Source organism: Lithobates pipiens, unplaced genomic scaffold, assembly GCF_037356315.1.
Source record: "Lithobates pipiens isolate NorthernLeopardFrog02 unplaced genomic scaffold, aLitPip1_a1.2 Scaffold_18, whole genome shotgun sequence".
NCBI lineage: Eukaryota > Metazoa > Chordata > Amphibia > Anura > Ranidae > Lithobates > Lithobates pipiens.
Window position 1 is genome coordinate 305,635,559 of NW_027507758.1, and position 14,129 is coordinate 305,649,687.

The following is a 14,129-nucleotide window of genomic DNA, read 5'->3' on the forward strand; positions in this document are numbered from 1 at the left end:
AAGCCAGCCCTGACACCGGCCTAATAACATCAATCTTTTTAACTACCCTAATAAAATGGGCAGCATGGAGCTTGTTTTTTTGAGGGTGGGAGGTTGGGGGCTTTTTACTCCCCCTCTACAATAAACTGTACCATGTTTACCTCTACCTCCCGCCCACTTGAAATTGTCTAGATATCTGAGATCAGGTCAGAAAACCATTACAGTGGGTATAGAAAGAAATTGCCCCCATTTAAAATCACATGTTGCTTTGCAGCCCGGAAAGAAGATGGGCACAGTGTTTGTTTTATATAGCTGTATTTACTTGTAACTTATAACTTCCAAGTGAGAGTTATAATACCAACATGAGGGGGGGATCAAAAACAGAATTACTGAGTTATAAAAAGAATAACACCCTTGTGTCAGTATTTTGTTGAACCATCATTTGCCTTTAGTCTGTTGGGATATGTGCCTTCTAACTTTGCACATCTAGACTTTGAAATATTTGCCCACTCTTCTTTGTAGAACTGCTCAAGTTCGATTAAAGCGGTAGTAAACCCGCACATTTTTTTTTTTTTTTTTTTAAACCTGCAAAGCAAAAGGCATAATGAGCTAGTATGCACCGCATGCTAGCTTATTATGAAATACTTACCTTAGAACGAGGCCCTGACATCTGGCCCGATCCACGCCGAGGGAGCTGACATGCTCCCTCTGCGTTTCTTCCGGGTATCGTGGCTCCGGCGCTGTGAGTGGCCGGAGCAGCGATATCGTCACTCCCGCGCATGCGCGCGGGAGATCTCAGTCCGGCCGCTCGGCTGCTGCCGGATTTTGACGGCGAGAAACCCCTTGTGCGCATGCGCCGCTGCAGTCAGCGGCGCATACCGAGGGGAATATCTCCTAAACCGTACAGGTTTAGGAGATATTTTTTTTACCTACAGGTAAGCCTTATTATAGGCTTTCCTGTAGGTAAAAGTTAAAAATGTGGGTATACAACCACTTTAACTTTGATAATGACCGTTTCGGTACTGCAGTCTTCAAATCATTCCACATGTTTTCAATGAGGTTTAAGTCTGGGCTCTTACTAAGCCATGTTGGATTGAAATGACTAATCGATAATGAAAATCATTGTCAACAATTTTGATTATTGATTAGTTGGTCACGCACCTTCCTCCCTGCTAGTCCCGTCTCCATCTCAGTGTTAGAATCCCATGTACAAGCCATTGGCACCGCTATATTCTCATTAGACCAGGCACATCTGCCTTTCTCCTCACTGACATCAGCAGGATATTCTCAGCCCTGCCCGCTGCTGCCTTGAGGGAATAGAGAGAGAGAAGCTAGAAGCATCTGTGAGCACCGAGTTGCACCTGCAATATAAGGCTGCGGCTATTACAATATTCAGTGTACTGTACATTCATTTCTGTGATGACAAGTGCCCCATCATAAGTATTTCTGGGAGAGGGGGATAGTGCCCCATCATTGGTTTTTCTGGGGGGGGGGGGGTAGTGCCCCATTGGTTTTACTGGGAGGGGGTGATAGTGCCTCATTGATATTCCCGGGAGGGGGGGATAATTCCCCAATGGCTTTCCTGGGAGGAGGAGGGGGGATAGGGCTCCATTGGTGTTCCTGGGTGCAATAGTACCCCATCATTAGTGTTCCTGGGAGGAATAGAGCCCCATCATTGCTGTTCCTGAAAGGAATAGTGCCCATCATTGGTGCTCCTTTGAGAAGTAGTACCCCATTGTTGGTGTTCCCAAAAGAGAGCCAGCCTTAGCCCCGAGCATGTTACCATTTTAACTTTTTTACATTCAAATGCAAAGTTTCTTAAACAGTTATAGTCCACCTCTTTTCAGAATGTTTGTTGTTTTTGTACTGCTGCACAGTTGTGTAATGTTAATTTTTCATTATTACTTTAAATAAATGAAAAAAATACATATTACATTTTTTTCAATGATTGTATTGGATTAATCAAATCAATAATCGGCCAACTAATTGGTTATGAAAATAATCATAAGTTGCAACCCTAAAGCCATGCAAGGACATTTTCTTTTTTCTCCTTCAACCACTTTGAGGTCATTTTTGCTGTGTACTTTGGGTCATTGTCATGTTGGAAGGAAAACCATCTTGCCATTGACAACATTCTGGCAGGAGCAGCAGATTATCCTCAAGATTTCGACAGTATTTTGCCCCATTCATTTTCCTTCTAACCTGCCAAGTGCTCCAGTCCCTGCTGCAGAGAAACACTCCCACATGCACAGAATGATCACCCTTTGCCATAAACTCTTGCAACTGCTTCAGAGCTGCTGTAAGCCTCTTGGTAGCCTCTCTGACCAGTTTCCTCCTGGCTCTCTCATCTCATTTGGAGAGACATCCTGATTCAGGGAGGCGCATTTTGACGCATTCCGACTGAATAGTCCTCTACTGGGGCATATGCCCGACTACTCAGTCGAAATACGTCGGGCATCTTTGGGGCGGTTTTGGGAGCGATGTATACAGCGCTCCCAAAACGTCCTGCCCATTGAAATGAAAAGGGATTCAGAAGCGCCGCAACACAGGAGCTTTTAACTCCTTTGGCCGCTATCGGGTTAAAAATGCCAAGCTAACGGCCGAAAAGCCACGCTTAAACAGCACTTCTAAAACAAGCAGCACTTTGCAGCTAATGCACAGCAGCCCCAGTGTGAAAGGGCTCTTAATTTGTTCTTATACTTGCTATTTGATAAGTTTATTCATTTAAAGGGATGCAATGCTGTTATACTTTGCAGACTAATGCTGACCATTCACGTTTAGAACATAAAAAAAAAAATTGTTTGATACACTCGATCGTGTGACTTTCGAAACATTAGTGGGCTAATTTTGATTAACAGATTGCAAAGTTTTCTGGCAAAAAATAAACCATCATGTAAGATTTTTTTGAGCCTAAACTATCAATTTTCTAAATATTAGTAGTGGAATAGATCGAAAATCTACAGCATGTGGGAATGTTAAAATGTAACCCCAGATTGTGTAATCAATTGACAAAAAATGTACCATTTATGTCGTTCTAGATCATTATGTCGATAGTTAGGTGATATATATCAATACAATGATGGCGTTAATGCATGCACGTTTGACAGATCTTTAGACATCTGACCGTTTTTTTCTCGAAAACTAATTTCTATCTATGTATGGCCAGCATTACTATTGTAATGTGCTATTTATGCCTTATCCTGGATACAAATGTTCTATCCATTCATCAGTTTGTGTTATACAGGTATCGGTCAGAATTAAATCCTGAGCATTTATAAATGTGTTTTTGCTGTGTAGCTTGGTGTTGAATTTCAGCTTTTTTTTTTCCCCCTTTATGTCGGATCATAAATGGTGATCAGTGAATCTCTGTGGATTATTTTAACAACACATGCTGACATTTCTTTTCTAATTATTATAGCATTAGTGGCTCTACATTTTCTTACCATTGCCAGCATTGTTTTGTGGCCTTTTGATAATACTGATTGTGATTCCAAAAATATGGTGATAGTAAAGCAAACAGCTTTACACACAGTAGTGTATAACTGCCTCATGGGTCATTTTCACCTACTAAACACCTACCTAACAATATAAGACATAGGTTGATTGTTTTATTTTTACTTTTTATGTCAAGTAAACAGCAATATTTTACTATAGCTAATATTGTGTAATTTTATTTCTCCAGATGCTTGTAACTACACCTGAGAAGTGGGATGTTGTTACTAGGAAAAGCGTTGGGGACGTGGCTCTGTCTCAGCTTGTGCGGCTACTCATACTGGATGAGGTGCATTTGCTTCATGAAGACAGAGGTCCTGTTCTGGAGAGTTTAGTGGCTCGTACACTGCGGCAAGTAAGTTTACAGGGCTATTGCTCCTTTGTGATTGATCATTTTTCTTTGTACCTGATAAATGCTTGATGTTCCATTTTTTCCAGTGCCTTAGAACTGGAATTTCCAACTAATTAATATGTTTGTGAACTATAAACCATAAATATAGTTTATGTTAACCACTTAAGACCCAAAGCCCTTTTCTCTCTATAGCCCTTTGAGTCCCAGAGTGTTTTTTTTTCTTTTTTTTCCTTTTGTCTTTCCACGTGTTATACTTTTTAGCATTTGCAGTCTACACTAACCTATTAAACACTGATTTTTGGACAGATAGAGCTTTAATTTAATAGAAGATGTGGATACATAGTTTCATTGGATTCTAATTGGAATAACTAGTAAAAATGAATGCATTTTCCTTTATCTTTTTCCCAAACAAAACGTTTACACAATTTGTACTTCCCCCATATATCTACCCCCAAAAAATATCAACAGAGTCTGCCGATTAAAGTGATATCACAGTAGCGTAACATCATTGTGACCTGGAGATATGAGGATTAATTGTGGGGGGGGGGGGTTGGGGGAGTTCCACACATCCACCTGTTAGGGTGCCTGGTTTGTTAAAGGGGCTGAAATGCTCTCACATGAAGAGACTGTGCTATGAATTTGACAGCCTGATAAATGGTTTTAAAATTGACAGCGTGTGCTGTTTGCTATTCAAAAAGCATTCCCTACCAGACTGGGGCTGGTTGAGACTAAGCAAAAGTGTAATTTCCTAACATTCAGATAAATAACAACCAATGCTGCTACTTACAACCATAAATATCACAACCAGTGAAAATGAAATATAGCAAATTTCACAGTAGTGCAACAATAACACCTAATTAATTCAGTGTTCAATACAAAAGTTTAATTATCAAACATATATCATAATCCGTGTGCAAAGCAATTATCAAAAATATTAAAATGTCATAAAAAGAATACCAAACGTCCAATAGCAGTCCTCTTTAACCAGTAAGGGGCGGGCCTATTTTTCAAACTTAGTGTTTACAAGTTAAAATCTTTTTTTATTTTTGCTAGAAAATTACGTAGTACCCCCAAATATTATATATATATATATATATATATATAACACCCTAGAGCAGTGATGGCGGACCTTGGCACCCCAGATGCATCATGGGAAATGTAGTTCCAAAACATCTGGGGTGCCAAGGTTCTCCATCACTACCCTAGACGATAAAATGGCAGTCATTGCAATACTTTGTCACACTGTATTTGCACAGTGGTCTTACAAGCACACTTTTTTGGGAAAAAATACACTTTTTTAATTAAAAAAATACGACAACAGTAAAGTTAGCCCAATTTTTTTATTTTGTGAAAGATAATGTTACACTGAGTAAATAGATACCCAGCATCGCGCTTCAAAATTGCGTCCACTAGTGGAATGGCGACAAATCTTTACCCTTAAAGATCTCCATAGGCAATGTTTAAAAATTTCTACAGACTCCAGTTTTGAGTTTTGAGTTACAGAGAAAGTCTAGGGCTAGAATTATTGCTCTTGCTGTAACAATTGCAGTGATATCACACGTGTGCTTTGAACACTATTATCATATGCTTTTTTTCATTTGAAAAAAGTCAATGCGAGTGGGCTCCATAGCAGCCAGGCCACCAGGGGGTAGGACACGATCAACTCCACCGCTACCGGCGGGCTTGGTAAGTGGCGAAGACATCCGGGTTGGATGCTTTCCCGCCTTGCTAAAACTGATCTCACGGTGATCTGCTGCAGAGACAGCTTTTATCTGAAAGCGTACCGCCTGATGAAGAAGAGGATAGCGGATTATTGCAGCTATCTGCTGCCATAACAACGGTATTACTCTTCGAACAGCCTGCGTACAACTGAAGTCCATAATTGGTTAAACAATGAAAAAAGTGTGACATTCCCAGTGATGTCCTAATTAAGAAAAAACACTGTAAAGTGTCCATCACCGTATATATGACATCATACCCGCTCCCATCAAGTGGAAACTTACCAAATTATGTGATAGAACAACACAAAGTGGCACAAAATTGTGAAGTGGAATGAAAATGATGGTTTTCAAAATAAATATCTGAAAAGTATGGCGTGCATTTGTATTCAGCCCCCCTGAGTCAATATTTTGTAGAACCACCTTTCGTTGCAATTACAGCTGCAAGTATTTTTGGGTATGTCTCTACCAGCTTTGGACATCTAGAGAGTACATTTGATGTGTCCCCCACATGGCTCCTCGCAAACTGCAAATGCAATTTGTTATGGCTATCTTTCAACAATCGCTTTCTTCTTGCCACTCATCCATAAAGGCCAGATTTGTAGAGTGCACGACTAATAGCCCTGTGGACAGATTCTCCCACTGAGTTTTGAATGTGGAGAGCTGCACTGAGAGATTTGAAAGGAGAACAATTGTCTGAGAGAATATAAAGAGCCAGTGTACCTAGGATCTAATATGAGTGTTTTGAATTCCACTTCATAATTGTGCCACTTTGTATTGGGCTATCACATACAATCACAATTATATTTACATTTTTGGTTGAGGGGGATGAATAGTTTTTCAAGGCACTGTAAATATATATATATATATATATATATATATATATATATATATATATATATATATATATATATATATATAATGTTTGTGTGTATTTATCATACACATGCACACACGGAAAGGCAAGAATATAGCTCATACTCTCATCCGTTCTTATTACCTTTAGGGTTATATCCTGGTCATTCATATGTATTAATTTCTTTATTTTTTTATGTATTTAAGTCATTTGGCAGTGCAGACAACTGTTTTTTTTTTTTTTTTTTTTTTTTTTTTTTTGCACTCTTTGCTATAATCAAAACTCAGCAGTTGCAACAGTGATTCCGAAAATAACCCATAATTGAGACCCCTATTGCTATCCAAGGCTGCAATGACTTTGTTATGCCCGTTGTCAAAATGACCATTTTTAAGAATGTTAAATTGACATGTTGCACAAGCACCCTTAGTCAGGTCTTTCAGATTCCCGAGTACAAATAAAGGTGGCTGCACATTAGACCACTCCACATTTATTTGGTTTGAATATATAAACATCTGGACAAAAACCTACATATCCAGACATTCATTGCCTAAGCTGCACTTCAGATTGTGAAGAGTACAATTAAAGTGGTTTCCCAGTGGCAATATACTATGTATATGACATCATTTGACTAAATCATCAATTTTGGGTATTCAGTGTCAAAACACAGAGATGTATGTGTATATATATATATATATATATATATATATATATATATATATATATATATATATATATATTGGTCTTCTTTGGCTTCTCTGAACATTTATGTAGCCATAGATAGCCCAATTATCACAAGTGATGCTCTTAATTTCAACCATCACTTGCAATAATTCCTGATTTCTGCTATGATCCTCTTACGATGTGATAGCAGTTGGAGGCACTTATCAGGTATGACTTTTTTTTGGCCTGTAAAATATTTATATGTGCATGCCCTATTTTGAGACATCTTGTAATATATTACCAGTAGACCTTCATCTGCATTGTAATTGCTTTATTAACTCTCATATTAGTCACCAAAAGCATAGACTAAATCAGTAAAGGATTTCTAAAGAAGATGCAGGTATATTGCATGATATGTTTATCTACAGAGCCATCTTTTGGTTATTGTAACAACCACATTGTCTTCTGTATAATGTGTGGCAAAGATATAGTTGACTGCAGATCATTTAAGGACAGGCAAATATCTGGCTTTCATTTTTTGGGGATGACTGTAAGTCTGGGACCAGCCATATACATTTCCATACTAGTGGATTGTCTGAGTTATAGTATAACCGATAGTCCAAAAGGAACCCCTATATTAGCTCACCTCATGTTCTTGGAATTGATGTTAAATACTGCCAATGCTCACATTTCTCTGTGTTCCAGCTTCATTTGTTTCAGTTCATGCATGAGCTAACCTGGCCATGGAATTATAGCTGGTTAAGGCATATGAGGTGGCTGTCCATTATTCTCTATGATCATTCTATACTAGAACTGCCGGTACACTTAACAATGGAAAAATGACAAGCCCTGCAGAGGTTGCAGCAGTATTATTTGAGGCATGTGCTCATAAAGTGAAAAGAAGATTAAAGGGATAATCATTTGGACATTTTTATACTTAAATGTAGCTAATTTTATAACGGTGTTATTTTTACCAGGAAATGGATGTAGTAGTCATTTTAAAAACTAAAACTTGTGGTGGTAAATTCTTAAGCTTCAGTTACATTTTTTCCCTATTGTGAAGCATGCCATATCTCTTAAAATATTTCTGAAGTTGACATTATCAGAAGTCCAACTGCTTATAGCAAGTATGTAATGCCAATATGGAGATAGCAGGCTTGTCATTTGTAAGAAGTGATTGATGTCAGGAGAAAAACAGCACAGGTTAAAAGGAAAAAAAAAATCTTTTAGTTTCTCATTTTCAAGTTCACCTTTTATAACACATTCAGTTGTAATGCTCAGTTATTAACATTCTTATATCAGAGCTGGTGTTAATAATTTGTTTTAGGCTCTCATTGTTTGCTATCTAAAATTGCTGCATTTTTTAGCTGAAACTGTAAAGCATACCAGGTCACATGCTTATGGAGACTTTAGTGCAAGATCAGCTCCTATGATCTAAACATTTCCAGTTTATTTGAGAACTGTTCTCAAGCCCTAAATGAAAACAAGATTGGTTACCATTAAAAGAAATATGATGGACTAACCTCATTACCATGCATTTTCTTTTTCTCTCAACATTTTTCAATATTCAGATTTGCATAAGAGCAAGCCCTGCTGCAAGAAACATTTGGATGCAGATCTCGTGAACAATTTCAGATATCTGATAGGAAAGAATTAGTACTGTGAAATACTTTATACTCCCTGCCATACCCTGGTTCACAAACCTCATATAAATATATGTTGGTGTAGCCTTGTAAGCAATGCAGATATTGTGGAGATCACTGGGCTCAGTTACACTTACTACTTACTAACCAGAATCTTCATTACCACATGCGGACTAAATAAGTAGAGAATAATAATTTTTAAAGCTGAGTCCCAGGTGCATAAAAATATAATTTTGATGCAATTTTGTTTTCAGAAAAGCATCTAAAGTATTTTTGTTCTTATGCATGTCTTACTTGTGATGCAAAAATATAGATTAATTTAATGCAAATACCAGATTTCCATAAACAAGATGCTGGGTGAATTATTGGCTTTATCGATGTATAACACGCACCCCAAGTTTAGGAGAGAATTTTAAGGAAAAAAACTTACATTTAAATGCCCATCAATGCAGCTTTATCAGTATCCATCTTCAGCCTTGTCCATCATTGCAGCCTTCCCAGTGTCCCTATGCAGCCTTCTCAGTGTCCCTATGCAGCCTTCCCAGTGTCCCTATGCAGCCTTCTCAGTGTCCCTATGCAGCCTTCTCAGTGTCCCTATGCAGCCTTCTCAGTGTCCCTATGCAGCCTTCTCAGTGTCCCTATGCAGCCTTCTCAGTGTCCCTATGCAGCCTTCCCAGTGTCCCTATGCAGCCTTCTCAGGGATCGGCATGTAACACGCACCCACGATTTCCCCCTGATTTTAAGGGGAAAAAGGTGCGTATTATATGCAGATAAATACGGTAACCCTCATGGACATTAAGGTTAAGTGCTCAATGTGCAACAATTGGGTTTCAGTGGGACACGGACCTTAGTGGCTGGGTTTTTGCTTGTGTTTAAAACTGCAACGCTCCACATATAAGTCATATAAATGAAAGACAAACCATTTTGTGTATGTGTGTGTGTGTGTATATATATATATATATATATATATATAACAATATAAATGCCTTATTTTATAAGTGATCATACATTCACTCTGTTCCCAGCTGCATACGATCTGGGGGAAGAAAAGCAGCAGCACAATGATCTTCCCAGTGAATGTATAATGTAAATCCTATATAATAATAGCTCTGCAGGGGGGGTTGGTGGTTCAGGACAAGTCTGATCATTGGAGGAGAGCACGCTGAGCGCTGAGTTCCCAGCATAGCTGGAGAAGATGTTGTGTTCTCTTGCTTAGTGTGATCAGTTTTTAATAGGAAAGGGGGACTGGTAGGGACACCAGAGCTAAGGAAACCATACAAAGAGAACAGGATGCTTTCTCATACAAGTACACAGTACAGCAGGCACATATCTTGAATATGAAGTGTTGGGAGCTCAATGTTATCCTATGTATCCATGCACATTAGGAAGATTACAGGCATATTTTGAGCTCAGCATTTAGAGGCAGGAAAAACAAAACAAAAATTTCTTAGGCTGTCTGCAAAGGGAACAGGCATTTTTTTTTTTTTTAAGCCCAGTATGCAATGGAACCTTAGGCAGGTTAATGAAGCTTAAAAGAAAGAGGTCAAATTAGATTCACCTACCTATAAACTTAGAGGGTCCCTTCAGAGCTATTAAGTCTGTTGTTCAAGAAATTAAATTGCATTAACCTGTGTTCTGTTAAAACATTTATTATGAAAGGGCTGCCAAAGCCACAGGCCCTTTTTTTACACCTCAGCCCCCCAGTATGTGCATTGTGGTACACTGCTGTGCATTGGCTGCTAGAGTACAGTTTTTGTGGGTGCCATTCACAAGTCTGACACTTGTTGACCTGGAATGATTCAATTACTTGTAGACAATGCGAGTCACCCTGTGCCTTTCAGATAGTTATTTTAATTTTTTTTCTAAAACGGCAATACACATTTTAAAACATCTTAACCACTTAACCGATTGAGATCCGCGCTATAGCCGAATGACGGCTATAGCGCGGACCTGCTTTCCCGGGACTACATCTATTGACGTCATCCTGTGCACGAACGGCCTGAGGGGCGCGCACAGCACCTTCTGTGATCAGCGAGTCTATGAGACTCGCCTGATCATAGATCGGAACAAGGGGTCGATCCCGACCCCTTACCACATGATCAGCTGTCAGCCAATGACAGCTGATCATGTTATCACAACAGAGCCGCTAAAAAAAAAAGCCGATCACCGGCGGCCGTGAGAGGGACTTCAGTCCCTCTCACGGCCAAGTCATCAGTGTCCACCTGCCCCCTGCCAGTGCCACCTAATTAAAGTATAAGTGCCCACAGTGCCACCTATCAGTGCCCACAGTGCCACCTATCAGTGCCCACAATCTGCCTCAACAACAGGGCTGCACCTCATATGCCACATATCGATGCCCATCAGTGTCATCTACCAGTGCCCATCAGTGCCGCCCATCAGTGCCACCTATCAGTGCCCATCAGTCCCATCTATCAGTGGTACCTATCCATGCCACCCATCCGTGCCCATCTTTGCCCATCAGTGCCGCCTTAACTGTGCCCATCAGTGCCGCCTTATCTGTGCCCATCAGTGCCGCCTTATCTGTGCCCATCAGTGCCACCTTATCTGTGCCCATCGGTACTGACTTATCTGTGCCCATCGGTACCGACTTATCTGTGCCTATCGGTGCCCACCAGTGCAGCCTATCAGCGCCCACCAGTGCCGCCTCAGCAGCGCATTTCAATGAAGGAGAAAAATTACCTGTTTGCAAAATTTTATAACAAACTATTAAACATGATTTTTTATTTTTTTTTATTTTGCATTTTTTTTGTTTGTTTAGCAAAAAATAAAACTCCCAGCTGTAATTAAATACCACTAAAAGAAAGCTCTATTTGTGGGAAAAAAATTATAAAAATTACATTTGGGTACAGTGTTGTATGACTGCGCAATTGTCATTCAAAGTGCATCAGCGCTGAAAATTGGTCTGGGCAGGAGGGGGGTTTAAGTGCCCAGTAAGCAAGTGGTTAACCCCCGGACCAATTGTCAGCCTAAGGACCAGAGGTCTTTTTTTACAATTTCGCACTGCACTACTTTAGCTGGTAATTGCGCGGTCATGCAATGTTGTACCCAAACGGAATTTGCGTCCCTTTCTTCCCACAAATAGAGCTTTCTTTTGATGGTATTTGATTGTCTCTATGGTTTTTATTTTTTACGATATAAAAGGAAAAAGACTGAAAATTTTGAAAAAATATATATTTTCTACATTTTGTTATAAGAAAAATAGAATAAACTCAATGTTAGTCATACGTTTAGGCCAAAATGTATTCAGCCACATGTCTTTAGTAAAAAAAGTCAATAAGCGTATATTTATTGGTTTGCGCAAAAGTTATAGCGTCTACAAACTAGAGTACATTTTCTGGAATTTACACAGCTTTTAATTTATGACTGCCTATCTCATTTCTTGAGGTGCTAAAATGGCAGGGCAGTACAACCCCCCCCCCCCAATGACCCCATTTTGGAAAGTAGACACCCCAAGAAAATTGCTGAGGGGCATGTTGAGCCCATTGAATATTTTTTTTTGTCCCAAGTGATTGAATAATGACAAAAAAAAAAAAGTTTACAAAAAGTTGTCACTAAATGATATATTGCTCACACATGCCATAGTTATATGTGGAATTGCATCCCAAAATATATTCTGCTGCTTCTCCTGAGTATGGGGATACCACATATGTGGGACTTTTTGGGAGTCTAGCCGCACACGGCACCCCGAAAACCAATCACTGCCTTCAGGATTTCTAAGGGTGCAAATTTTTGATTTCACTCCTCACTACCTATCACAGTTTCGAAGGCCATAAAATGCCAAAATAACACAACCCCCCCCAAATAACCCCATTTTGGAAAGTAGACACCCCAAGCTATTTACTGAGAGGTATGTTGAGTCCATGGAATGTTTTATATTTTGCCACAAGTTGCGGGAATATTGCAAACTTTTTTTTTTTGCATACAGTTGTCACTAAATGATATATTGCTCACACATGCTATGGGCATATGTGAAATTACACCCCAAATACATTCTGCTGCATCTCCTGAGTACGGGGAAACCACATGTGGGGGCTTTTTGGGAGCCTAGCCACGTACGGGACCCCAAAAACCAAGCACCGCCTTCAGGATTTAAATATAAAACTCTACCAAAAAAACTGTTCGCGATCACAGTGATCAGGCCTGACTCCGCGAACGCTGCAGTTATGTGTTTAGTGTTTTGTAAGTGACAGTGATCGATTGATACTGCACTTGGGTGGGCTGGGCGGAGGGGCAAAACGCAGGTGCTAGCAGGTCTCTGGGCTGATCCCGCTAACAATGCGTTTTTTTGGAACCCTAAACTGCTAGGGACGCTAGTATAGATCTGATCAGATATTGATCTATTCAGATACTATACCACTACGGGAGGTGTATGCTTTGCGCGTGGTTGTTAGAGGTACTGGCGTTAACCTAGCGCTGCCTGGGGCGACACAGACCCTATCTGACCCTAAAACCTAATTGATATCACCCGTCGGGTGATCAGGGGGGTTAAACCTTTATTGGGTAATAAATGGGTGCCCTGATGCTATAAAAAGCAAACTCACCAGTGTCACCTGTAACACTTATACAGTGATCACTGGTGAACGGGTTAACTAGGGGCAATCAGGGGGTTAAAACCTTCATTAGGTAGTATATGGGGGTCCCTGACGCTATATAAAAACCTGACGGGGAGCCTCAATAACTAACTGGCTAACCAGCGTCACCAGTGACACTTATACAGTGATTGCTGGTGAAAGGGTTAACTCTAGGGGCAATCAGGGGGTTACAATCTTTATTAGGTAGTATATACCTAACACTATAAAAACCTGGCGGTGAACCTAAAAAATAACTAGCTACCTAGCGGCACCAGTGACACTAATGCAGCGATCAGAAAAACTATTGCTTGGTGACACTGGCAAAAGGGGGTGAAAGGGTTACCTGGGAGCAATCAGGGGGTTAAAACCTTTATTAGTATATGAGAGTCCCTGACACTATATAAAAACCTGACGGGGAACCTAAATAACTAACCAGCGTCACCAGTGACACTTATACGGTGATCGCTGGTGAAAGGGTTAACTCTAGGGGCAATCGGGGGGTTAAAACCTTTATTGGGTAGTATATGGGGGTACCTAACACTATAAAAACCTGGCGGTGAACCTAAAAAATAACTAGCTACCTAGTGGCACCAGTGACACTAATGTAGCGATCAGAAAAACGATTGCTTAGTGACATTGGCAAAAGGGGGTGAAAGGGTTAACGCTAGGGTCAATCAGGGTGTTAAAACCTTTATTAGGGGGGGGGTAGGGGGCTACCTGACGCTATATAAAAACCTGACAGGGAACCTAAATAACTAACTGGCTAACCAGCATCACCAGTGACACTTATACGGTGATTACTGGTGAAAGGGTTAACTCTAGGGGCAATCAGGGGGT

At 40.0% G+C, this 14,129-nt stretch overlaps 1 protein-coding gene across 1 annotated transcript in view; it reads left to right on the forward strand.

Annotated features, from left to right (window-relative positions):
- ASCC3 (activating signal cointegrator 1 complex subunit 3) overlaps window positions 1-14,129 on the forward strand; it is a 1,010,279-nt gene that overhangs the window by 288,492 nt on the left and 707,658 nt on the right. The window contains exon 11 of the mRNA XM_077487192.1: window positions 3,662-3,826. Coding sequence (XP_077343318.1) covers window positions 3,662-3,826 — 165 coding nt within the window. The remainder of the gene's footprint in view (window positions 1-3,661; window positions 3,827-14,129) is intronic.